This window comes from Neophocaena asiaeorientalis, unplaced genomic scaffold (assembly GCF_003031525.2).
Source record: "Neophocaena asiaeorientalis asiaeorientalis breed wild unplaced genomic scaffold, Neophocaena_asiaeorientalis_V1.1 scaffold59, whole genome shotgun sequence".
NCBI lineage: Eukaryota > Metazoa > Chordata > Mammalia > Artiodactyla > Phocoenidae > Neophocaena > Neophocaena asiaeorientalis.
Window position 1 is genome coordinate 558405 of NW_020174268.1, and position 27723 is coordinate 586127.

Here is a 27723-nt window from a genome sequence, read left to right on the forward strand (position 1 = left end):
TAATAGCATGCATCTTTCTGATGAACTTTCAAAGGCTCATTTAGTCATATGCATCTGTGATCTGTGAATAGACCTTGATTCTCACTTGTCCAGTTTTTAGTAGGTTTTGTGGATTCAAGAACATTAATTTAAAACCAGAAAGTTCATCACATTGAGTGGTGGTTTTTTTCATCTGTAAAGCTGATTCCTTAGAATTCCAATGTCAATTATTACAGGAAGGCTATTCCCATTTTTAAAACTAAAGTACATAAGAAATCAATTAAAAGTTGAGTAGATCTTAACTGTTTATGAAATTGTAATCACTGGAGTTGTGACATAGCCATTATTTCTCATTTGCTTTTTAGTTAATACACACACAGCAGAAACAAGGGGAAAAATTAAACCCCGTTCATTATCTCTTTGCCTTTGTATATAAGAGTATGTGTCCCAAGAAAGTTTCTTGTAAACCCACAAGGCAACTTGGGGTTTGGGGGCACTGATGTTCCCAAATCAAGATGTTAGTCATGTAGTGGTTTTCCAATGGGATTTCATCTCTGCCATAACAGTTTTGGGAACTGCAATTCAATCAACCCCAATCATATCTAGCATTTATAAAAGCTGCCTTTATGGGAAAGCCAAAGTATGACCCACAGAATTTTCCTGCAAAACCAAGGCCATCTACTGCCTTTTGCCCAACAACGGGCCATTGGCCATGATGCGCTCAATCTCAGGGGAGACCCAGGGCAAAAGGCAGGAGGGTCTGCACGAGGGAAATAACCAGGGAGTGATGTTGTCAGAGGTGGGCTTATCTTCGTGCTAGAAGTACTCCAGGGTGGAAGGAAAGATATTCTGGCTTGACATTTTTAAAGAAACAGAGAAGAAGAAGGACGTTCCTGAAAGAGGAGCATCTCGTTATGTGGCATGGGGATCTTGAGCTAAGATTTGAGCTAAGATCTGAGCTCAGAAGTCAGTAAGACTGAGGGTGCTCAGTTGGAGGGGACTTGGTAAAGGACGGTTGGATTGCTCCACCAGGAGTGGCTCGTCCTAGGAGAAGTACAGCCTGTGGAACTGGAGAGAATGGCGTGCCCTAGAGCAGCATTTTCCAAACCTGCTTGATCTTAAGAATCACTTGGGGACCTTATTTACAAAAGAAAGAAAAAGCTTCCCAGATCTGTTACGAAGATTCTGATTTGGTTGTTTAGGAGTAGACTTTGTGACGTGGGAAATCCTTTTTTAGAAGGGCTGAGGGCTGGCCCATCTTTACAAGAAGGCTTCAGGGTGGATACTGACCAAAGAGGTATTCTAAGCATCCTAAGAAGAGTTGAGGGCCACTGGAGGACAGGGGAGCCACTGATGAATGAATGACTATATTTAAGAGGTAGGATTCAGCCTGTGTTGTGCGGAGAAGACGGGTCTTGGAAGTTGCAGAGAACAGTCTGTATCTGAGATGACCTGACAATAAATGTTTGCTTGAACTTTCTGAGATTCAGGGTCTGGAGAGGTCCATTCTCTCGTAGCTTCCTCATCACGAGGGTGCTACCCCAGTCCTTAGTCATTGCCCTTTGAGAACACTAGGTGGGAACAGCAGCAGTGGCAGCAGTAAAAATAATCTTGATAATTATAAACTGTAAGGCTTGTCTTCATCAGAAAGTTGAGGTGAACTCAGAATCTCTTCTCCTCGGTGCCTGTACCTGCTTCTCATCTGATCTACCCTTTTGTGGTGAATTACTATGATATTATCTCCATCACCCTGAATCAGAAGCCAGAAGATGGTCTTAGACACTTACTCATTGGCTTTTCACCTCACCCCCGTCCTGGGAATTCTACCTCCTTACTAAACCTTCACATACTTTACTCTGTGTCACTGCTGTTGTCACCTGAACACAGGTGTCACCATCACCATTGTCATTTTGCATCTGGACCACTGCAAGTGGTCCTACTGAGTAGGTCCTACCCCATCCTACTCACATTACCTCCAGTCCATCCTCTCCACAGCTGAGTGACTTCTCAAATTCAAATCTTACTTTCCTACTTAAGGAAATCCTTTGGTGGACCCCCTACAGTCATCAGGATAAAGTCTGAGCTGCCGAACACATAACACAAAGCCTTTAGTGTTCTGGAACTCTCCTTCCAACGCCAGCCTCTCCAGGCTCATTACCTTGTGGTTCCATCTCCTCACCCCACCTCAACTTGTGCTCAGTGGACCCACCTCAGGAAGGTGCTAGAAGTTCCCTAACCTGGCTGTGCCCTTCCCCACCCCACCCCGCCCCCCTGCTACAGCCATAAACACAGTGAAGGCGGAGAGGATATCCGTCCAGGACACGCAGCATCTTAGCATTCTTCAGAGCATCTGGCCCTAGCAGCCATCAGTGAGCTTTGTGGGATGGATGGATGGATGGATGGATGGATGGATGAAATGGATGGATGAATTATGGGTCTTTGCGCATGTTCTTTATGTGCCATTCCAGGCTCTTCTTTGTGTACAGTTTTCTAATTGTCTTTCAAAATTTAGCTCAGGCATTACTTCCCAAAGAGTCCCCCAATGATGCCCGCCTGCCCACCTTTGGGGTTAGGGGCCCCTTTTGTGCACACCTAGGGCTTCTTGTATTCACCCCATCATAGCATTGACCCCAGGAGCTGGATGTGGGTCTGACTCACCCAGATGTGAGCTTTCCAAGGACAGAGACTATGTGATGTTTGGTTTCTCTAGCCAATGACAGGGACAGTGAGTAGGCGCTCAGTTAATGTTTAAAGAACACGTTTAATGAATACGTGAGTGATCTGTGCTCACCCCTGCTCTTGGTGTCATCAGTTGGCTGGTTGTTTAATATTGTCAGAAGCTATAGCCACATTACCAGTGCCTGGAAGATTCCTCATCAAGGGGTGGAGGTCGCTCCCAAGTGTGGTGTTTTTCCTGCTTCTTCAAGAGGGAGCGTCTTCCCTCTTTGGGGCATGAACACCATATAGGGACTTTGAGTCTGGAGGACCTTCACGGCCATCCTGCCCCTTCCCTCCCTGGCCTCACTGGTCCACAGTGGCTGGCCTGGTACCTCTGTTCCCCTTTAGTTCCATTTGTAGGAGTCAGAAATACTGGGGAAGAGTCGATGTGAGAGTAAGCCTTCTACGGAGGAGATAGGGCTTTGTGAATGTCAGAAGCTCTGCCAATGTGAGGTGGCGTAATTATGTTTCAAGTGGCAAAAGAGAGCAGAGACGTGGTAAATAGCACAGTTAGCCCAAGATTCCCCACTGCAGTTACCCTGCCAAGCCCTTAGATGAAACTTTATAAATGAGTACCCTAGCTCAAGACACTGTAAAATCGGACTCTTTATGAAGACTAATATTGCTGTCATAGGGCTACTTTATGAAAACCCGAAGGGACCTCTACCTAGAGCAGAAACTTCCTCATTTAAACCGTGAAGGTTAAACAATAAAAACTAATTTTCTATTCCCAGCATAGCCATCGCCCTGCCGGGAAAGCATTACTCTGCTTTAGGAAAACAAGGGCACCTTATTCTTTAGCCCTTCGGTGGGTAGAGTACATTACGTGTGTGCAAAGACGTGTCTTTTCCAATCAGCAGACTTCTGGGAGAAATGAGCCCTCGCTGGCTGTACGTGGGGTGGAAGGAGGAGGCCAGTCCACATTTTTCTTGGTAAAGCTCTTTCTTGAGAATTTCCAGAGATGATCGTGGGTTGGTGGCTGATTCAGTGAGGAGACAAAGAGATGAGGGGGTTCAGAGTGGGGTGCATGAGGGCGGGGGAGATAGAATCCTGTGGAGAAAACTTTGAGAGAATTTTTTAAATCAGTAGTTCATAGTAAGAAATAAAGAATTTTAGGGACGAGAGGGTAAAGTTACAAATTCAAGTCTCTCACCTTCAGGATTAGGGAGGCTTATGCCTTATCTACTGTCTCCCCTGCCCCGACACTTGCTGGACCCTGGGCCCCTCCTATCTCCCCCTCCCCTCCCCTCCCCCTCCCCTGTGGGGATTGGCCGGGAGCTGCCCTTCCCCCTTCCCAATGCTCCTGCCCTCTCCCTGCTGGTGCCCGGTGCCCTGTAGGGCTCTGCTCCAGGGGATCTGGGCTGAGAAGCACAGGCTCCACTCTAGTTGAATGACATGTATTTAGGTGACAGAACCTTTAATGTCTCCTGCTCTTAAAGTTCTTTGCTTTGAGGTGTTTTCGAACTGTCACCATTGACTCTTCATGACAAGCTGGGGGGGCCTCCAGCTCCATCCAGGTGCGTACAAAGTGTTCCCGCAGGTCCCGTGGATTGGAAGTTCCACGTGAGCTTTCGGAGAGCAGGCAAGCGAAGCTAAGGCATCAATTCTAATGCTGTCTCTTTAGTTGCTCCACAACACCTGGTGGCTATTGTTTCGGTGCCTTGTGAGCCAAGAATGCCAAGGGAAAAAAAAATCTTTACAATTAAAGATGAGCTATCGATAAGACTGTAAGACATTTCTCCAGGGGAGCAGTTGTATGCCAAGTCTGCATGGATGGGAGGGCAGGAGACCTGCAGACAGAAATAACTCTAAGTAGTTCTGTGTGGCTTGAGTGTCCAGAGTGTCCTCAGGGGTGATGGAGTTTGGGGGTGCAGGGGAGGAATAGCTGGAGAGTCTGGAATGGTAACCAGCCTGGTCGTGCAGGGCCTTATAAGCCCAGGTAAGGAACGTAGACTTGTTCCTGAACTCTGCAGGCAGCCCCTGGAGGGTTTTCAGAAGAGAAGGGACTTCGCTGACAGAGGAATGGATAAAGGAGATTTGGTATGTATACACAGTGGAATATTACTCAGCCATAAAAAAGAACGAAATAATGCCATTTGCAGAACATGGATGGACCTGGAGATTGTCATACTAAGTAGTATTTGTAGTATTGTCATACTACAAATGAACTTATTTACAAAACAGAAACAGACTCACAGACGTGGAAAACAAACTTATGGTTACCAAAGGGGAAGTAGGGGGAGGGATAAATTAGGAGTTTGGGATTAAAATATACATACTACTATATATAAAATAGATAACCAACAAGGCCTTACCATATAGCAGAGGGAACTATATTCAATATCTTGTAATAACCTATAATGGAAAAGAATCTATCATCTATCTATATAATTGAATCACTTCGCTGTGTGCCTGAAACTAACATGACATTGTAAATCAACTATATTTCAATAAGAATTTTTAAAAACCTTTCAAAAAAGAAGAGAAGGGGCTTGCTCGCATGCGGACTTTTCTAGCAGCAGTGGACCAGTTGGAGGGTATCAGGAGATCAGGAGAGGAGGTAGGAGGTTATTATTGGAATCCTAATGAGAAATGATGAAAGCTTGAAGGAAGGCAGTGGTCCTCTGGCTGAAGAGGAGAGGATGGATTTCTGAGCTATTTACAAGGTGGAAGTCTGCAGGATTTCTTTGCAAGATTAGGAAACTGCCTATTCATTTTCAGAAGCAACCCATATGTGGCATTTATGTGCTAACTCAGCTGATGAAAACACTATTCTTGTAACTAGGTTGGAGAAGAATTACAGGAAGGGTATCTTTCAGATGTTAAAATGAATGCATTACATATGTTAACAGTGTATGAACCCTGTATTATATCTGGCAAACGGGGTGTTAAATCCTTGTTCAACCAGCCAGATGTCCCTGCAGCTGCTACTGGGATTGCAGGGGGAGCCAGCCACCTGAGACCCCAGGTAGGAGCTGGTGCCAGTGGTTTCTGGAAGCATCTGGCTAGACAAATTGTTTCTCCTGTGCTGATTGACAGGTCCCACATGGATCACACAATTCACATCACAATGAACACGTGGGATTTTCAGTCTGATAAGGCCAGACTCCAGGAACTTGACCTTTTTGCAGGGAATCTTTACAGCTGGGAGTGTCCTCAGTGCAAATTTAAATCTATTTATACGTATGATTTTGTAAGACCAAAAAACAAAAAAAAAACACTTCAGTCAAACAAACTGAGGCCAATTTAATAACATTCGCGGTTGAATTGCTATGCTGTCAAAGTCTTGTTTGGGGCAGTTATCCAGCTGAGTTTGCAAAGGCTGGCTTAAGCGTTTGCTGTAAATGTTTATTTTTTATTTTTTATTTTTTTGGCGGTACGCGGGCCTCTCGTTGTGGCCTCTCCCGTTGCGGAGCACAGGCTCCGGACGCGCAGGCTCAGTGGCCATGGCTCACGGGCCCAGCCGCTCCGCGGCATGTGGGATCTTCCCGGAGCGGGGCACGAACCCGCGTCCCCGGCATCGGCAGGCAGACTCAACCACTGCGCCACCAGGGAAGCCCTGCTGTAAATGTTTAAATTAACCTGGAGCAAAATTCCCATAATTACTCAAAAGAAGTTGAAAGTACTGATAGGTGTTTATATTTATTCTTACGGAGTACAATCTCTCCTAAGTGGCTTTGATATATCAAGACTGAGCCAGTTCTGGGATGTCTCCCTCCTCCCTCTTTTGAAAAAAGTTCCCAGAATATATATATATATATTTAAATGTTGAGCCTTCTTTTAATTTATTTATTTTTATTTTTGGCTGTGTTGGGTCTTCGTTTCTGTGCGAGGCCTTTCTCTAGTTGTGGCAAGTGGGGGCCACTCTTCATCGCGGTGCGCGGACCTCTCACTGTCGTGGCCTCTCTTGTTGCGGAGCACAGGCTCCAGACGCGCAGGCTCAGTAGTTGTGGCTCACGGGCCTAGTTGCTCCGCGGCATGTGGGATCTTCCCAGACCACGGCTCGAACCCGTGTCCCCTGCATTAGCAGGCAGATTCTCAACCACTGCGCCACCAGGGAAGCCCCAAAAATATTTTTTAAAGATGTCCAAGGGAGCCTGTCCCAGCAGTCTCCCCGTCACACTCCTGGGAATTGTACTTCTGGGATGTTGAATTCAGGAGAAGTTAAAGAGAAGCAGTCCTAGAGACCACAGTTACACAATCATATTGATCTTTTGTGTACTTTCTTTCTTGGAGGAGAGATTGTGAAATCCCAACATTTTTTCTATGAGTGAAATAAAAAGTCGAAATTAAAAAAAAAAAAAGGAAAGAAAAATCATACCGGTTGTTTTCTTGTCTGTTCAGATGTACTCGGACAGCAAAGACGAAAAGTCAGTGCAGTCTAAATAGGAAGATACCACAAGGAGCAGATTTTCAAATGTTGTGAAACTTCCGCATCTCTCTTGCTTTTAGACTTTGGAGTTGGGGGCGACACGGCAGTTTCAAATCTGCGAGGTCTGGCTGTGGGAGCCCAGGCTTGGCAATGTTAGACAATGTCCACTAGGTGGCAGTATGTCAGAGGATTTCTTCTATCCTTGAACTGGCAGCGATTTCTTTGGCTGTCTACCAGGTCGGTTTTCCTTTTTGTCCTGTTTTGAAGGGTTAAGTGAAGCTCTCATAATTTAGGCGCAAATTATGCTTATTTAAGAAATGCATAAATTCGCTGAAAAGCCTACTTGTTACAGTGTGACCATAAATAAGTTCCTTCATTCATGGGATTTTTCTTAGTAACTTACAGGTGATCCTAATGGTCACGAGTAGGTTTTGGGAACCAGGGGCTAGTTTTCTTTGTCCTTGCATGTGACAGATGCTAAACATGCTTTATTCTGAGAAGGTCGATCGCTGATCTTCCTGGGGAGCAGGGCATTGGGTTCTCTTTAGTACTTTCAGCCAAGAGAAGATCTCACAGAGGGCTGTCTGCCCAGCTTTCTCACCCTGGAAACTGTTTCTGGCTTCTGTTGGAGGCTCTTTGCTGGGAGGTGTATCAGAACTGCCTATACTTCTTTATGCAAAGCTGCGGGCATTCTGAGAGTGTAGACAACATATGAGTGCACTGAACGTGCATCCAGAGAGTTAACTTTTTTTTTTCTAATTTACAGCCGGATATAAAATAAGATAAAACACATCTAACATTTTTTAAAAGATCTCTTTCATCTGAATAATTTGTTCAGAGGAAAGGAGTTAGGATGTTCTTTGTAGTGTCTTCCCCAAATTATTAATAGATGAATCAGAACTTTCTACATTCAAAGAAACCAGAAGCAACGTCTGAATGATTCAATTTGGGACTAAAGAACTCTGCAAATTTTAAAACACTCTAATTAATGGGACAAAAGAAGAGGACTACTGTGGATGAAAATAAACGTAAATGCAAAGCTTAGGAAATAAATGGAATTGTCTGTTGGGGTGAAGTTTGGGTACTCCTTTAGAAGACTTTCTTATAATTTTGAAAATTAAAAATATTAGGGGGCCATTCAAGAGAAAACTGTGCTTGGTATGTATGTAGCAAAGTATCTGATCTTTGACAAAAATGACCAAACAGAGTGGCCCTGCTCTGTGGAGTGGCCTTGATGGAGTCACATTTGGAGACGTGAGGCCCCCATGTCCAGGGCCCTCATGGCTTACTTCGGAGGCTTCACCAGCCAAGCTCTGAACAAGTCTTGGCAGGTTCTGAGCCTGCTGTTTTCTGAAGCCCCCTCGCCAAGAATTCTGAGACCATATTTCCTGATGTTGACGTTCCTTTTTGTCAGATCCCTGGTCAAGGTGGGTCTCCTTTCAGAGTTTCTACTTCAGGGAGGGGACCACCCTCTAAGAATTTCCTGACAGGTATAGAGAAGGAAGAAAAATTTCTTCCCTCTCCCCACTTAGGTTCACCAGTCGGGGCCCTGTAAATTAGACTGACAAGAGATAAATTATAAAAGAAAAGCATACCAATTTATTTAATGTAAGTTTTATGTAATGCAGGAAATGCGTCATTAGGAAATGAAGACCCACAGGAATAGTTAAGCTGAGTGGTTTTTATACCCAGTTTGGTGAAGGGTGGAAAGGTGTAGAAAAATGAGACAGGACAGGACAGGACAGGGTCTGAGCTAAGGATGGTAAACTGGGGCAAACAGAGCAAGGCCTCTTCCTTCAGATTCCTCTAGGCGTCCTCCCGTCTTAAGAGATGAAGATGCTCCTTTCTTCCCAGTGGTAAGGCACTTCTCCCGTGAGGGTCTGTGACCTGCTTCAGGGGAGAAGGACAAAGCCAGGTAGTCCTTCCTGCCTCTGCCATTTCCCAAGATCCTTTAGCTTAAAATATTCCACTTGCCAAAGCACCATATTTGGGGGTAGCATGTCCTGAACCCCATCACAGGCCACTGATACTTTCCTGCCAGCTTCCAGGAGTAGACTCGTTGACCACATCTTGTGAAGGGGGGTGGGCCGATAGCTCTAGAAGAGGACTGGGAAGGTGTAGGCTCAAGCCCCAGAGTTGTTAGGGGCATCCTTATTCTCCCTTGGCCTCCATTTTCCAGTCTGAAAAGTGAGCTTAGTCGTAGTTACCCAGCCTCTGATTCTAATGTGAATCAAACGGGATAACACAAGGGGAGATAGTTGGCTTTTTGCTGGCTGCACCTGTAAGGCATGATTTAATTTTCAACACTTGGAATATATATAAATCGTGAGGATATAATAAATCTAGGACTAAATAGAGCTGTCGCCGAGCAACCATTCACGGAAATGCTCAATTAGTAATAATGTTTCTCAACGCCTGCTGCATATTAGAATCACCTGGGGAGGTTCTTGTAAAAAGCTACCAAGTCAACATCAGACTAATTGAGTTAGACTGGCTGGAGTTGGGCCAGGGTACCCTAAAACTGTAGTCTTAGAAGAATGTTACGTTCCTGGTTGATATCTGTGTATATAAATAACAATGATCTTGAGTTCAAAAGATTGGGGTGGGGTAGGGATATAAGAACAGATACTGAGACTACATTTTTTTGTAGCCTGAGGCTATAGACACATAACTACTTTGTTTTTTATGTGGAAACTTCCCTGTAGGGTTTCATGAGAGGAATTGCAATTCTTGGATACCCAACAATATATAACATGAAAGCAGCATTACCTCATGGGCCTTTAGCTCAAGTTTTAATTCATCTTGGGTCATGACACACTTTTTTTTTTTTTTTAAGCAGACATTGAAAGTTTTTCTGAATGGCACTGGTTATTGAATTTTCTTGAAAAGTTTCCGTGACGGCTCTGACCTAGCACCTGCTGATTAAATGGGCAGGAGAAGTTCATTCCCAGGTAGGAGAGAACAAACTTTCCCTGCCCACTTAATCAGTGACTTTTGTCTGCTGCTCCTTTGGCCTGGTCTCAAGCTTCAAGAAAATCTCAGATTTGCTCATCTCTGAAATCTTTTGGGATGTGAGAGGGATTGCTCTTCTCAAATGGAGGCCCCAGGTCAGCAACACCAGCTCGTCTGTTAGAAATGCAAATTCTCAGGTCCCGCCCCAGACCAAGCAGATCAGAAACTGTGTTTCAACAAGCCCTCTGGGAGACTGTGCTGCATGTTCAAGGTTGAGAACCACTGAGCTAGCAAAATGGATCTTACCTTGTTTTTCTCGATAATAAGTGTGCTTTTCTCAATAGAAAAGCACCAAGCAGGCATTTGTAGGCATATGTCATACTTTGCTTTGCTTCCTTCTTCCCTCTCCCCTCTTCCTTCTGAGGATGAGGCAGGTCGGGGCTAGAGGGAAAATGAGGGGTAGCTTTAAATCTCTGAAATACTGTCATCCAGGTACCTGTTTTTGTTTTTTCTGCGGTACGCGGGCCTCTCACTGTTGTGGCCTCTCCCGCCGTGGAGCACAGGCTCCGGACGCGCAGGCTCAGCGGCCATGGCCCATGGGCCCAGCCGCTCCGCGGCATGTGGGATCTTCCCAGACCGGGGCACGAACCCATGTCCCCTGCATTGGCAGGCAGACTCTCAACCACTGCACCACCAGGGAAGCCCCAGGTTCCTATTTGTTCCAATCTTTTAAGAGATAGTAATCAGATAAAGTTACATTATATACACATATATAAGTATATAAAGAGATATACAATGTCTAAAGATATATTGTATCATAAATGTATAAAGCTATATACAATGTTTAGTAAACATTGTGTGTGTCTATATCTCCATTATAAATGTAAAAAGATATATACAATGAATAAAGATACACTATATATATATTATATATGTAATGTATTATGTACTTATAAAGGTAAAAGATACACTGTGTATATATAAATGTATATACAATGTATAATAGGTACATTGTGCATATATAAATCCCTGTTGTGAATGCAGGGAAGACTAAACTAGGAAATTCCAGAAATCAGGGTACCATTGGGAATCCAAAGATCATGAGAAAAGACTTGGGAGATTGGCAGTCAGTAGGGGAGAGAAATAAATCTTGGATGGAGTGGGGAGAGGAACAAAGCCTGGTAAGGGCCACTGCATTGTACAACCCAAAAGAGCCAGACATCATTTGCCTGGAATTTCCTGCAGAGATGCTCCCAGGGCTGTGCAGGGCAGTGCCCTGGGTCAAAGGCAAGGGCAGGAAGTAGCCTTGGATGAGGCTGTAAGTTTCCTTCTAAAAGTCAGTCATGCTGTGACTTCTTTAGGATGTTAGAATAGGTAACTGAAGACAGCTGTGCTATCCTCCAAGGGTCTTTAAAAATAGAATTGAGGGGCTTCCCTGGTGGCGCAGTGGTTGAGAGTCCGCCTGCCGATGCAGGGGACACGTGCCCCGGTCCGGGAGGATCCCACGTGCGGCGGAGCGGCTGCACCCGTGAGCCATGGCCGCTGAGCCTGTGCATCCGGAGCCTGTGCTCCGCAACGGGAGAGGCCACAACAGTGAGAGGCCCGCGTACCGCAAAAGGGAAAAAAAAAAAAAAAATAGAATTGATTCTCTTCTCTCTTGGGGGTCTTGAAGGCAGAGAGAAGAATCAATGTAATTTTACCACTAGAACCCTTCCAACTGTTAACAGTTACATTTTGTTATAGCCTCTCTCTATCTACCTATCAGCTATCTCAAAGCCCTTCTCTCCAGACATTCCAAGAACTTAAGCTATCTGGCCTGTCTTTCAAACATCATGAGGGGATGGGGTAGTTAGTGTGGATGGTCACCCCAATAACAGAGAAATTAGGAATCTCTCCAGAGTGTTTCTAGGAGTATTTAGATGTATGGAGTTACCATACATCTGCTGAGTGCCTACATGCATCGTCTCATTGAGTCTTCACAACCACCGATCATAAAGGTGCTGTTAATATCCTCAGTATTTGTAGGTGACTGAGGAGGGGTTTGAACTGAAGTCAAAGCCTGAAGTTCCATCCACATCACTTTACTATTTAATGGTAGCTAAGGTCTTGATTCAGGTGGGTCTGCAGTTACTTATTGGACCCTTCATTGTCAGGGCTCAAATTGAGATATGCAATTCCCTACGTTCTTTATGTACTTGAGTTCTTTCTTTTACTGGCTTGCACTTCTAAACCTCTATTTGTGGCGATATTTTAAGCCAATGATTGGTAATCTAAGAAGCTCTTAGACTTCCATGTAGTACTTTAAATACACTGTGACCTTTTAAAATGAAAGATTAACCACTGGAAGCCAAGCATCTTTCTCTTCTCATGGGCTGAGCTTCAACATTATAACAGGAATTCACTAATGAAACAGACATGAAAAGAGACTCTCTAAAAATTTAAGAGGGTCATATATTCTGTGGCAATTGTTATTTTCCTAGTTAACTTCATCTCCATTTGTGTACCTGCTACAAATGTTTAACTGTGGTCAGTGATTCCGTGTTTTATAATTTACATTGTCTTTTATTTCCTCTTATTGTCCGAAGTATTTTATTGGATGGTATGTGTATAGTCTACTTTTTAAGCACATCGACATAACTCTTTGGGGTGAACTTCCCTTGATAGCTACTTAGGACATCAAGAAATTTTACTGCCTATGTACTTCCGGCATATTTTGAAGGAAAGAGGATTAATTTATTGTATGTCCGACAGTCCTGAATTCTTAACTGCTTTATCAAAAGAGTGTATAAATAAGATTCTTTTTTCTTTTTATTGCAGGAAATGCAACATATTGTTAAATCACAACACATCAGAGCAGAAAAAGGTAAGCACGAATCTGTATAAATATTTGAAAACCCCTAGGGTGACTCCTCTTTGAGCTAACATGGCTTCTCTTATCTCCAGCCATGGTGGAAGGTTCATGGTTAGATCTGGCCAAAAGGAACAAGCCTGAGACTCAGCCCTTTGCCCATCTCACGATTAATGCCATTGACATCCCATCAGGTAAGTTCCATTTATATCCAGCCTGAAAAATATTTCAAGAGTAAGTCAGAAGGAGAAAAACAAATACCCTATGCTAACACTATATATATGGAATTTAAAAAAAAAAAGTTCTGATGAACCTAGGAGCAGGACAGGAATAAACATGCAGACATAGAGAATGGACTTGAGGACACAGGGAGGGGGAAGGGTAAGCTGGGACGAAGTGAGAGAGTGGCATGGACATATATACACTACCAAAGGTAAAATAGATAGCTAGCGGGAAGCAGCCACATAGCACAGGGAGATCAGCTCTGTGCTTTGTGACCACCTAGAGGGGTGGGATAGGGAGGATGGGAGGGAGACGCAAGAGGGAGGGGATATGGGGATATATGTGTACATATAGCTGATTCACTTTGTTATACAGCAGAAACTAACACAACATTGTAAAGCAGTTATACTCCAATAAAGATGTTAAAAAAAAAAGTCATTTATCAGCCCATCTGAATACTCAGACCTATTCTTAGCCTGTCAGCAAAATTTTGAGAGCCCTTAACTTCTAGACCAGAAGAAAGATCATCTATTTCCACATCATGGAAACAGTGATTCTCGATCGTGCCAGAATGGACATCATCACTATATTCATTTTCAGATCACCAGAGTGAGTTTATTTTAAAAGACTGCTAGTTGAGGTTGCATAACTGGGAAGGATAATCCCGTGTTATACTCATCTCTATTTTTCCGAGCAAAAGTTGACACATCCCCATTGCTGGCCTGTGAGGTGCATGAATTCCTCCAGGTAGTCATGTACTCAGCCATCTCCTGCAGAGTTCCAGGCAGGAGCTGAACAGAGTGATATTTAAGAGGCAACAGCCCTCTAGAAAATGAGACGTACTCGTTCTCCAGGGACTTATCGTTTTCTTCTGGCTAAGAATTTAGCTCAATAGACTGGAGACCTCATCATCTTTTGGAAATGAGGAAACCCAGAGCTCTATGTCTACATCTACCTAATGTACCAGTGATTTCCATCATATAATCCCCACTGGTTACTTCACATCGGGTTAGGTGAGCATCAGAAAGGTCACAAGGGGGCTTTCCTGGTGGCGCAGTGGTTGAGAGCCCGCCTGCCGATGCAGGGGACGCGGGTTCGTGCCCCGGTCTGGGAAGATCCCACATGCCGCGGAGCGGCTGGGCCCGTGAGCCATGGCCACTGAGCCTGCGCGTCCGGAGCCTGTGCTCCGCAACGGGAGAGGCCACAACAGTGAGAGGCCCGCGTACCGCAAAAAAAAAAAAAAAAAAAAAAAAAAAAGGTCACAAGGAACATTAGGATGGAGCGACAATGGAATATTACTTTTATCATACCATTTATACACACACTTTGTATCAGGCGTTTTGCTCTGTATCCATTATCTCTAAACCTTACTACAACCCTGCAAGGTAGAGATTATCATTCAGATTTTGCAAACAGGGAAACCAAGGTCCACCTAGCGGTAAGTTATCTGATCGAGGTTACAACATGGCAGGAGTAGAAGTTGAATTCCACTCTAGCTGATTCCCAAGTCCATGCTTTTTATACTACAGGTTATTACATAAGTATCTTGTGGCCTGTTGCCTTTGTCAGAGGGGAGTAAATTCAGAGCGCTTGTGTTCCTCTTTTTGTGAAAGAAGTAGATTAATGTGGTTTTAATAGCAGGGCGTCTCAAGTCTGACGGCCCGGGTTTGAGGTCCCACCATACTACCTGGCTGGGTGTCCTTGTGCAAATTATTGGAATCCTTTGTGTGTCAGCTTCTTCATGGGGATGGTAACAGTTTGTACGTCATGGGACAGCTATAAAGATTTAATGAGGTTATATACTAAAATGCTTATATGGAAGTGGGCATATAGTAAGAACTTAGTGAATGTAATTTGTCATTATTTAAAGTTTAATTAAATAATTTATATATTCTATTTCTTGTTTTACAAAAATGATTCAAGGCAAGTTCTTCTTAGAGTTAAAAAAAATCCAAGTTTTAATAAGCAGTTTTGAAGCTACTAATATAGTATGGGCCACAAAGGAATTTTTCCTGACTACAGACATAGAAAGGAGAAACCAACTCTTTGATTTTTAGATTTTTCCTAAACTATCTATACTGTCCCAGATATTTGCTTCATAAACAAATTCTCCTCTCTCTCTCTCTCTCTCTTTCTGTGCGTGTGTGTGTATGTGTGTGCCTTATCGTGGAACTACACTAATTTTCTGAGTGGAAAACTATTTTGCATGTTAGCAAAGCCAATCAAATTAATACTGATCTGTCAGCTGTGTGTGCTGTAGTCTGCATTTACCTTTTCAGTTCATTTTAAATGGCATATGATAAATATTGCATTAGACTGTGTGCCAAAGTCTATTTGGCAATCAATAGCAAGCATGTTTTAGTTACATAGCTCTCCCTCCAGGCACCTTGCATCAAATCATTGCCAAAAAGAAGGCAAAACTCCTGGTTATTTTATGATGGTTATTGAGCTTGAGACAGAGTGAAATGAGTTCGTGTATGCTTCTGTTTAAGAAAATAGAATTTGCTCCTCTGGCTTGGCCAATGACTCCTTGAGTCCATTTATCTCCCAGTTTGGATACTTCAGAGGAAGATGGCTTTAATTTTGCACGTTCATTCGGGGCCTCTGTTCCATACTTATTTGTACTTATTTACACATAAGAAAGAAATCAGAATCTGCCTTATACTGACTGTATTTCAAAGCTTCTCGAATAAAATGCATTGGGGAGTATTTTGTGAGGTCAGGATTCATGGCTTTCTTAAGGGCAGCTCAGGCTAAATATCTGGAGAGACTTCTTCTCTAATGTCTAATAGCAGTGACCCTAGGGGCTGGGGCGGCTGGGGAGGCTGAAGGTCGTCTAGTGATGGAAGCCCAGGCTTGCTGTGCGAGGTCCTCCAACCTGATGGGGGGCTGTTCTCATCTTTTCTCCCACTATCGCTCTTCATGAGCTCTCCAGTTCACACTGACGGTTCTTCTCCCTTTTCCTCTGCGTGCTGTGTGCATTCCGTTCTTTGCTAGAACAGTTTCCCTCGATCGCAATCCTCTCCCTTTTCTCAGCCCGTCCACATTTGACCCAAGCCCTCCCTGCCCTCTGTCACTGGGCTGAGTTCACGTGGTCGCCACTAATTTCTGCAGCTTCCACTTGGCAGGTGCTTTAACTGAACTTCAGCCATGGGCTGTGTGACCTGCAGAAATGAAAATGTTATATTTTTCATTTGGTGTGCCCATTTCTTCTTTTCTCCACTACAGAGTGCCTTGAGGGTATACTGCTTGATGCATTTCTTAACTGTGGATAGAGTGAATGCCCGTAGAAAGCACCATTCAGATATTTACTAAATGATGAAATTGATCAGCGAATGGATAAATATAGGCATGTTTAGAAGGATATAAGGACACTCCTTCCACTTGACTTGAGCTAACAACAGGAGTGCTATGCGGTCAGGGTTTCTGTGTTCTCCTCTCTCTTTCATCCTTCCCTGCCTTTCCTGGACTGTATCTCTGAGCCCTTGGTCTAACGCTAGCTGATCCAGCCTGTCGAGAGGGTAGACGTCACCTTAGTCATTCTGCTGCTATCTGTTAAGGGCCGTCATAGGAGATAAACTATAAGACCGATAATTGATTGCCTAAAGGATTGAATACAAGAGTAGGGGAAGAAGGAGGTAACCATGGGATGGTTTGAGATAGGAAACACCTTGAGTTTTTTTTAGCTCTGTCAATGGACTAGGTGGCTGTTTACCAGCCTGGAGAAGTTACTTTGCTAGTGTTCATGAGGGTGTGATGCATAGAGTCTTACAGTCTCATTTTGACTCACTTGGGACCATGGAATGATATTTACATCTGGGATGCTTTAATTTAGGATGATCTGAGGTAGGACCTCAGATGCAAAAGGGCAGGGCGCTGTGCTGGGTTCTGGAGGCAGCAGTGCCTGTGATGGCTTCTCAGGCTCGCTGGGGCGCCCTCTTGTGGATACGATGTGCAGTTCAGGAAATCTGTCCTGTCCCTGAGCACAGGGATTGAAACCATTGGCTTCTTTGCCTTTGCAGGCATGTCTAAGGATGGGGGGTTGCCCCACCATAGCTTGGACCCCGCTGCACTTTTTTTCTTCCACTTACCCTACCATCTAGTTGGTTCTGGAACAGCCTGGTATTGAGGTCCCCAGACCATATCCCAGCTGCCCAGTAGCCCTCCAGGGACAATAGGACATAATCCTTTTTGTGGCTCTCCAGAGTAAGATGCAGGTGTTCAAGTTTTCCCAGGATTCAGGCCAGTCTTGAAAGTTAGCCAGTGTGGGTTTCTGGTTCTACAAAGATCTCCCAAGGACCCACTCTAGCCAAAGTGTTGTCAGCTCTGATGGATCCGTGGAATCCAGTTGAAGTCTAAATTCTGTGGGGAATTTCTCTTGGGTGACAGGCGGCAAAGAACTTCTCCCTGGCTGCAGAAACTACTCCCCACCCCATTCTGAGACTCCCCAGCTCTGTTTTGCCTTGTTGAAATCCTAGCAGATGACAAGCTTAACTTAGCATAAGTGTTTACAAAATCCTCTGGAGGAAAACTCTGGACTTTCCACAGTATAACAGCTTTTTTTCCCACTAGCTGACATCTTTTCCAGTTGGCTAATAGGTATCCGTATATATATAAATATTTGATTACTGAGGTTTATCATGGAGGTAGTCCCAATTTTTTAAGACCTAGTAAAGTACACTAAAGACCTGAAATATTCAAAGCGTTGGACACTTTGCTGACTTAGATTTTCTAGAAACTTCTGCTGCTCCAGAAACAGTGACATGAAGATCGGTTGTCACATTTCAGGCGTGAGAAGGAGCTAAAGGAGAGTTCTGGTCTAATAATTAGAAGAGATTTTACCATCCTTTGGGCACAAAGGATTGCATGAAGTTGTGAAGCTGGGGAGTACAATGCCAAGGATATGTTCCTTGTGAACTTCTCTGGGGGCAGCTTTTCAGTCGTGTGACCTTGGGAGGCATTTGGGCTATTGGAGGAGGGGAAAATCAATGGTGATGAGAATATAGAGTTTAAGAGTTTGACTTTTTGGTCCAAGTTGCTGTGACCCAGATTTTCAGCTCCTTCTATATACCTCTCTCCATGAATTAAAAGAGAAAGTGGAGTCACGTGGAGTGTGGATATTCTCTTCCTATACTTGTTTCTTGCTTTCTTGTTTCAACTGTCTCTGGCTGATTCTCTTCCTTCAACCTTGAATGACCTTTATGCTTCTGTTGGCTGAATTCCTCCTTTAAGTCATCAGGTTCAGTAGCACAGCAAAATCGTTCTTGAGCCCTCTGGGAGGAAGTAATCTCTTTCCTTTGAATTCCCATTGCAATATCCACACCTTTCTTATCAGGGCCCGAGCCTTGCTTCCTGTCTGAACGTATATCATACTTATCCCTTGTGTACTATAGGCTCCTTGAGGGCAGGAAAAGTGAGATCTTGTATTTGACCCCTCTCGGGTGCCTAGCAAGAGAGCGCAAGTACTTCTTAATGTACTGGTACTCCCCTTTTAGAAAATAAATTCTGAGAAATTATTCTCCCATTGGAACAATGACTGTTCCAGTAGGTCTTTCTCCAACCTCATAGAATTGTGAGGATGTCCTTCTCCTTGAAGGGGTGGGTTTTAAATCACGTGCCTCTCTTTTCCTCAGGTTCCCATAAAGTGAGTCTGTCCTGCTGGTACCATGACCGAGGTTGGGCCAAGATCTCCAACATGACTTTCAGCAACGGAAAACTAATAGTTAACCAAGATGGCTTTTATTACCTGTATGCCAACATTTGCTTTCGACATCATGAAACTTCGGGAAACCTCACTGCGAATTACCTTCAGCTGATGGTGTATGTCACCAAGACCAGCATCAAAATCCCGAGTTCTCATACCCTCATGAAAGGAGGAAGCACCAAATACTGGTCGGGGAACTCTGAATTCCATTTTTACTCCATAAACGTTGGGGGATTTTTTAAGCTACGGTCTGGTGAGGAAATAAGCATTGAGGTATCCAACCCTTCACTACTGGATCCAGATCAAGATGCAACGTACTTTGGGGCTTTTAAAGTTCGAGATATAGATTGAGCCCCATTTTATGAAGCGTTTTCACGTATTCCCTAGGATGTATAGAAAACTTTAAAAACAAGCCAAGAAAGATATATGTAGGTGTGTGAGACTACTAAGAGCTATGACCCACAGGGTACAAGAAGACCCATGCCTTTGACTCTGTAGGGAGCGAATGTATTTACAGCCAATGGGAGATGTTGGACTCAAGGTGTGTTACAATCTAAGGGTTTTCTTACACAGTGGTTTTTAAATTTTGTGATGAATTCCTAGAATTAAAGTAGATTGGAGCAATTATGGGTGCCTTTATGAAAAACTGCCTTTGGGCTATGGGAGGGGTTAATTCTCTGTCTCTAATCCATGGTTAGATGCCACGATGCGGCTGAAGTGGAAAGGGGGTCATCTAATTGCAAACTGATGACCATCTGAAGGGTGAGATTCTTTTGAATTGTTACACCATGCTGGAACCTGCAAATAAATACTTTTTTCTAATGAGGAGAAAAAAATATATGTATTTTTATATAATATCTAAAGTTATATTTCAGATGTAATGTTTTCTGTGCAAAGTATTGTAAATTATATTTGTGCTATAGTATTTGATTCAAAATATTTAAAAGTGTCTTGCTGTTGACATATTTAATGTTTCAAATGTACAGACGTATTTAACTGGTGCACTTTGTAAATCCCCTGGGGAAAACTTGCAGCTAAGGGAAAAAATGTTGTTTGCTAATATCAACTGTATGATACTTCTTCATTCTTTTTAACTTAATAGATTTTTTCAGACTTCTCAAGTCTGTTTCCAAAAAAATTTTAATGGATGCCTTGAATGTTGGCCACCAGGTGCCTTTCAAATTTAGAAGCTAATTGACTTTAGGAAGCTGACATTGCCAAAAAGGATACATAATGGGCTACTGGGATCTGTCTACAGTATTTATATAATTATTGAACAGGTGTTTTTTTCTACAGGTGCTGCAAATTGTAAATTTTTTTCATGGAAGAGTTATCAGTGGCTTATAGCAAAAAAAAAAATTCCGTTTTTAATTTAGTGGAAGTTATTTTATACTATACAATAAAAACATCGCCTTAGAATTTTTTTTTTTTTTTGGTATGAAAATAAATTTATAGGAAAGCCTGCCTTGTGATTTTGTGCTTCTCTTTTATGTCTGTCGTGCTCTGTGATCCTTTCTCTCCAATATGGTAATGTGGCTTCTATCTTTCCAAAGGTTACCGGGAGAAATGCAGATTTAATTAAAAATTAGGAACCGATTCAATTAAATTGCTGAACCTTGGAATTTGAAAAATAACTTACAAGGGATTTGTATGCAAGAATGTAGCTGATAGAACACAGAGGCTCCACCGCTCAAAAAAGAAAAGTTTGTTATGCCTATATCGTGAGAAAAAATAGTGCTTTGCGCAAGTTCATAAGGCCCAGCAGAACAATCATCTGACCTGGAGGAAGCCCTGAATGTTGTATCTCTTACTAGTGAAGAAGCATTAATAGTGGCTGGATGCTTGTCCTCATGGAAATTTATGTGAGGGAGCCATCTAGCCCATGTTGATTACTCCACATGAGACAGGAGGAAATGAACAGCTTGGGAAGACACAGGAAGCTATAATTCAAGGCACTTGCCATTTGTGGATAAATGTTCCTTGATGGTTGGAACAGGATAAAAGGAGAAAAATGGCAGAGGTTACAAAGAAAAAAATTGTCAATTCTTTTTGGGGGTGGGACTTGATCATTGACCAAAATACACCTGTTGTTTTCAAACTATCAGTAAATCTGAGGTGGATTCCTACAAAATGTCTGTTACATATCCCAATTGTTGGTCCCAAATATTCTTTGTTTAAGGAAAAATTAACTTTGAGGGGCCACTGGAGAATTTCTCTACTCTCCGCTGACACAAAATCTTGTTACATAGAGAGCCTTATTAGCTACCCTGGCTTCTAGAATATGACTCTATCATTTCCAAAGGTGAATAACATTCATTCATTCATTTGCTTGTTTGCTGCACATTCTTTATTGAGCATCAACTATGTGCTAGGCACTGTACCAGGCACTGGGGATACTATGGCCCTCCTCTTGCCCTGCAGGAAACTTCGTTTCAGTGGGGAGCCAGCCTAGTAAGAGTGTGGTAATCTCCAAGTCTTGGGCATCTACAGAATGCTGTAGGAACAGAAAGGAGGCCATTGAACCCAGTAATGGGGATCACAGAAGGTCTAGAAATGAAATCAAAACTGGATAGGAGGTGGGCTGAATATCCATTCCCACGTTTAACTCAGAGGCAACTAATTTGCAGTCTCTCGAAAATGAGCTAAAACACAAGGCCTAGGGATGGAAAAAACCTGGAATCTAGTAAGACAATATATGGTGGCACTTCGTTGCTGAGCACAGGGTTTCTCTAGTTGCAGCGAATGGGGGCTACTCTTCACTGCAGCGCGTGGGCTTCTCATTGCGGTGGATCCTCTTGTGCCTGAGCACGGGCTCTAGGCACACGGGCTTCAATAGTTGTGGCACATGGGCTTAGTTGCTCCGTGACATGTGAGATCTTCCTGGACCAGGGATCGAACCCATGTCCCCTGCATTGTCAGGTAGATTCTTAACCACTGCGCCACCAGGGAAGTCCCAGAAAACCTTTCTTATCTGTGCTGCACAATAAAATCCTTTGAAATTTGTTGTGCACTGTTAATATCATAGCCTTTAAATTATTTTTAAAAAGCCATGATATGACATAATCTTGTTTCTATAGGGGGCTTAGGGAGATTTCTGTGGTTATTGGTACCCCTGGAAAGAATGAGTCATTTAATGTCCTGGGTCTACCAGAATACAGGTCCTGACCCAGAAGTGGTAGACCAATTTAGTCCACTTAAATAAATCTTGAACAGATATTTTAAAATATTATTTTTAAGAGAGAAGAGTGATGAATATGTAAAGGCAGAGAAGGGAGCTGCTGGTGGCAATATTAAGCCTCCTTTTGGCTGTCCTGAACAGTTCAGATCTGGCCCAAACTTGCATATCACTCAGTAAAAGGACTCCTGAAGTTCATCAGAATCCCCGTAAATAGCACAGCAGCTCCCTTTCATTAGAGAAAGACACCCCTTAGGACCCAAATCTCTACGGATGCCCCAGGGGACAAACATGAATTCCTTCCTGGCACACAGAGCAGTAAATATACTCTTTTCATCTCTATCTTCTTACATTTCAAGTGCCCCAGCCATGAGCCCCTCCAGCCCACCCAATTTGGCTCTGTAAAATGTACACTGCAGTCACCAGTCTTTCAAAAAAAAAAAAAAAATTCCCTTCTTATCCCAGAAGAGGGCTTATGAACTATAGTACATCCAGTTGTCAAAAATCAAGTCTATTCATGCATTTTCATGCACTTTTCTTTGCCTTGATCAATGATTAAGAAATACCTGCATTTGTTTCTTCTCTTTTACCAAATCCATGCCAGCATTAGTCCCATGGTTAAAAATTGCAAATCGGGCAATAGTAAGACATGCTTCTTTTCAGGTTTTGAGAGCCTCCTATATATTGAACCCTATGCTAGGCTATTTTCATACATGATATATTATAATCCTCACTACAATTCAATGTAATGACTGTTATGATCCCATTTTATAGACTCGTAAATAATAAGTGACATCTGGAGTGCGTGTGTGTGTGTGTGTCTGTGTGTCTGGGATTTGTATGTGAAAATGTAGTAGGCTTTTTTTGGCACTCCTGCAGTCACAGACAATGTGACTGCTGTCATTCCTTCTACCTGAAATGTCCTGCCACTTCTCCCCTGACCAGATTCTCACCATCCTTCAAGACCTTGTGTAAGCCCCACATTCCCCATGAATCCATCAGTCATCTTTTCCTTGTGAATTCCTATTGTTCTCTGTGGTTTTGTGTGTGTGTGTGTGTGTGTGTGTGTGTGTGGTCTGTGTGTCTATTCTAGTGATTCTGCTTCTCTCCTTTAACCTTGACTGATATACATACTCTCCAAGTCAACTAACGTGAGTATCTAGTCTAATAATTCATTCATTTAACCAAGAGTTATTTAGCACTGTTCTTTGTGTTTTAACCAAATCTGAGACTCAGTTGACTCTTGTATCCTACCACTTTTGATTGTCTCCTAAGTTGTGGTCATGCCTTCCAAGAGGGGTGTGAGCTGCTTCAGTGCCAGGGAGGCTGTTCTCTGTGCTTCTCTTGTACTCCCAAATGTGCCAAGCAGATAAGGGAGGGGGGCAGGTGAAAAGAACTTGATACAGGCTTGTTGAGTACACGATTGATGAATTCACCTGTGTCCTCTGTCAGTCGTAAGCATCCACAGCCCAACTTGTGTGTGTAGCTCTTAAGAGTCCCTTGAATTTTGGCCCCAACTTCCTGCTGAATGGGGTGGGTGGTGGGAGGGGGAATAGAACCAATGGGGCCACGTTTATGCGTTTTTTTCAGGTGTAGTGCCTTACATCAAATTCCATGGCAAGGAGATACAACAGAGTGGAAAGCAGAGCAAATTTCATGTTTTGAGATCAGAGAGCTGGTCTTGCCCCTGCAATAACTGTCTCAAATTTTGGATCAGACACTTAATCTTTCTGTAGCTTACCTTCTACATTAACAAGATTAAAATATTTGGGTTGGCCAAAAAGTGCCTTAGGTTTTTTAGTAAAAATAAAAGACACATTTTTCATTTTCACCAAGAACTTTATTGAACAACGTATTCACCCTTTTGTCCCACTACCTTCTGCCATTTTTCAGGCAACTTCATAATTCCATCTTCCCAAAACTTTTTATCTTTTTGAGCAAAGAACTGTTCCAGATGCCTTTTACAGTCTTCCAGGGAATTGACATTTTTTCCACTAAGAGAATTTTGTAAAGACCGAAACAAATGGAAATCTGAAGGTGCAGTGTCTGGTGAATACAGCAGATGAATGAAGACTTCCCAGCCAAGCTGTAACAGTGTTTGCCTGGTCATCAAAGAAACGTGCGGTCTTGCGTTATCCTGGTGGAAGGTTATGCGCTTTCTGTTGACTAATTCTGGATGCTTTTCATCACGTGCTGCTTTCAGTAGGTCTAACTGGGAGCAGTACTTGTTGGAATTAATTATTTGGTTTTCTGGAAGGAGCTCATATTGAGGACTCCCTTCCAATCCCACCATATACACAACATCACCTTCTTTGGATGAAGACTGGCCTTTGATGTGATTGGTGGTGGCTCATTTCGCTTGCCCCATGATCTCTTCCATTCCACATTATTGTACAGTATCCAGTTTTCATCGCGTGTCACAATTTGTTTTAAAAACGGAACGTTTTCGTCACGTTTAAGTAGAGAATCGCATGAGGAAATATGGTCAAGAAGGTTTTCTTAACTTATGTGGAACCCAAACATCAAAGCGAATGACATAACCAAGCTGGTGCAAATGATTTTCCACGCTCGATTTGGATATTTTGAGTATGTCAGCTATCTCCTGCATGGTATAACATTGACCGTTCTCAATTAATGTCTCAATTTGACCTCTATCAACTTCAACTGGTCTACCCGACCGTGGAGCATCGTCCAGCGAGAAATCTCCAGCACAAAATTTAGCAAACCACTTTGACACATTCAATCAGTCACAGCACTTTCTCCATATACTGCACAAATCTTTTTGTGCGTTTCAGTTGCGTTTTTACCTTTCTTGAAGTAATAGAGCATAATATGCTGAAAATGTTTTTTTTTCTTTCATCTTCAATATTAAAAAGGCTACACAGATTTCACCAATTTTGATGTCTTTTTTAAAGTGCATGCTGATACGACAGCTGTCACATACAATCTAACAAAATTGTTTCAAATTAAGTTAAAAATAACTAAGTGCTTCTAGAGCCATCTTACTGAACAAACCGAAACAACCTTTTGGCCAACGAATAATAATAGCCACTTCACCTGCCTTGCGTTTTTGAGAGTTCAAGTAAAACAAATGTGCAAACGTGTCAAAGGGAATAAATTATACTATGGGTTGAATCGTGTCATAATCCTTGAAGGCAGTCTGACCAGTTACTCAATTGGACCTGATTGGCATCTAGGAGCTGTCCTGAAGTCCAGCTCATTCCCACCCCCTTTGGTACCATCTCCCAACCAGAAATCATTTCTGGGGAAGATTTTAGGGGTCCATGGGATCAATTCATGTGCTGGTCTCTATGTTGACCTGGATCTTCAAATGAACTCTATTTTGATTTGACATTTCAAGTGGTTTTTCTCCTGTTGAGCTCTGGTTTCACATCCCATAGGCTGAGCTCATCTCTTTCCAACTTTCCTTTTTCTAAAGGAAAGAAGAGAAAGGAGGAAAGGCAGAAAGGGAGTGCATTTTCATCACAGTTACTATGGATCACTTTCTCTTTCCTGCAGGCAAAGTAAAAATGTCCTTGAAGTAGCAATGAATCAGAGTCTCAGGACCAAATCCATCTTCTTCTCCCCGTCCACCGAGCACTTCTATACTTCTCACTCTCAGCCTGGGAGAGCTGATCAGCCTTGTGGTAAAAATGAGGGGAGTCCACGGAGATGGCATCTGAGATAATTCTTCATTTCTTAAAAAAGTGATTCTTTAGGGACCTCCCTGGCAGTCCAGTGGTTAAGACTCTGTGCTTCCACTGCAGGTTCAATCCCTGGTCATGGAACTAAGATCCCGCATGGTGTGCGTGGCATGGCCAAAGAAAATAGAGCATTTAAAGACCACCTCCATCTAAAATCCTCACAGCCTAGAGTGTCTAGCACTTAATAAGGACTCAATAAAATACAGAACAAAATTTGAGCCAATTTTTAGAAAAATAAAAAGTCTTAGAGAGGATCTCCGAGAGATATGTGTGTTACAGTAGAAGGAAAATTCCCCAATAAAAAGAATGGCTCATAAGGAGAAGCATTTCAGACAGCAAGGGTTGGTTAGAAAAGAGATATTTTGGGGGGTGTGCATATGCGTGTTGCGTCCATGTGTATTTGGAAAGTATAACTCAGGATGCTTTTATCTGTAAGTAAGAGAGTCACCCTCAAAGTGACTTAAACAAACAATGGGGGAATTAGGAAATTTTTTTTTTGCATAACAAGAAATCCAGCGGACGTTCAGGCTACAGGTATAATATGTCAAGGCTCCAGGTCTGCTTCTTACTGTTCCCTTTGATCTGTTCTCCTTCACGTGTTGGCTTCACCCTCTTGGTGTTAGCAAATGGTCGCAGCAGTTCCAGGCATCAAATCCGGATACAACAATGTTCAGAGGAAAAAATAATAAGCACGGCTAGCCCAGTCTCAGCCAGTACCCTTGAGGGGCTCCCAGCAGTGAAGGGAGTAAGTTTTGCAATTCCCACAAACAGGCTTCTAGCTAGAAGCCAGATGAGAGCAGAGGAAGCTGTATGCACAGCTTCTGGAAAGCCATATTGATAAGGATTTTTTATACCACTTTTGTGTACAGAAGGCAAACTGGAGGATTTCCCTGCAGCAAAACCCCATTGAGCACTAATCCACTCACAGCTGTGTGACCTTCACCTGAGCCTTTCCCTCCATGCTCACTTGGCTTAAAAGTAATGCTTTGGGGCTGGATTTCCAGCACGCACACATTTTTTCTGAAATCTGAAATACCCCTTAAATGTCCTGCTCTAGCCAATACACGAAGGATGTAATATGGAAGCTTGCTGTTCTTTTAACGTGAGCCCTTCCTGGCTTGCTAGAGGCTTGTTGTTCCAAACTTGTTTGGCTGCTCAGAACATGAGATCAGTAGTCATTCTGAGTTCTGAGATGACCGAACAATTGCTTTGGATCAACTGCACGACTGGCCCAAATGACTGCAAAAATTGGTCGTTCAGATGATGGAGAAACACGTTTCAACTGAACAGCAGTCGAATTGGTGTCAGCCAGCTGATGTGGCCAAAGCCCAGTCTGCTCTTCCTACCCGACCCCCACCTCTGCTGGCTCCCAATCCCCCTTCACGGTCCTCTCTTGACAGGATGATTTTCTAAAACACAGTCACAGTCATGACAGTCACTGGAGCCGTACATCATTTCTCAATGCCAACAGACTAAGTGCAAAACATCTACTGGCATCAACCTCTTTTTGCAAGCTTTTCTCCTGAAATCTCTATCCCCTGGCCTCTACAGGCTATGCTCCAGTCACACCAAAATACCACCTGTTGGGAATTCCCTGGCGGTCCAGTGGTTAGGACTCTGTGCTCTCACTGCTGAAGGCCCGTGTTCAATTCCTGGTCGGGGAACTAAGATCCCACAAGCTGCGTGGTGTGGTCAAAAAACAAAAAAACCAAAATACCACCTATTACCTCATTGGCCACACATGCCCTTCACACCTCTGAGACTGTGCCCGCTGCTCTGGGTGGGCTTTCCCCCTCTCTTTCTCATATCTGTCCCTTATCCTTGAATGTACAGCTCCAACATCATCTTTTGCATGAAACTTTCTTTATTCTCATGACCATCAGCCAGTTGATCCTTTCTTTGGGCCCCTGTGGTGCTTTGGTTTAGTGCTCAAAGGTTAAATTGTAATTATTTACTTACTGTTTGTTCCCCTCACTAGAGCAGGGACTTTTTTTTTTTTTTTTTTTATTTTTGTGGGGATGTTTTTTTTTGTTGTTGGGTGTGGTTTTT

The 27723-nt window shown here is 43.1% G+C and overlaps 1 protein-coding gene across 1 annotated transcript in view; it reads left to right on the plus strand.

Moving 5' to 3' along the window:
* TNFSF11 (TNF superfamily member 11) overlaps window positions 1-19207 on the plus strand; it is a 34162-nt gene extending 14955 nt beyond the window's left edge. Inside the window, exons 3-5 of the mRNA XM_024755562.1 lie at window positions 12839-12884; window positions 12965-13063; window positions 18725-19207. Coding sequence (XP_024611330.1) covers window positions 12839-12884; window positions 12965-13063; window positions 18725-19146 — 567 coding nt within the window. The 3' untranslated portion in view covers window positions 19147-19207. The remainder of the gene's footprint in view (window positions 1-12838; window positions 12885-12964; window positions 13064-18724) is intronic.
* Window positions 19208-27723: the final 8516 nt, after the last annotated feature.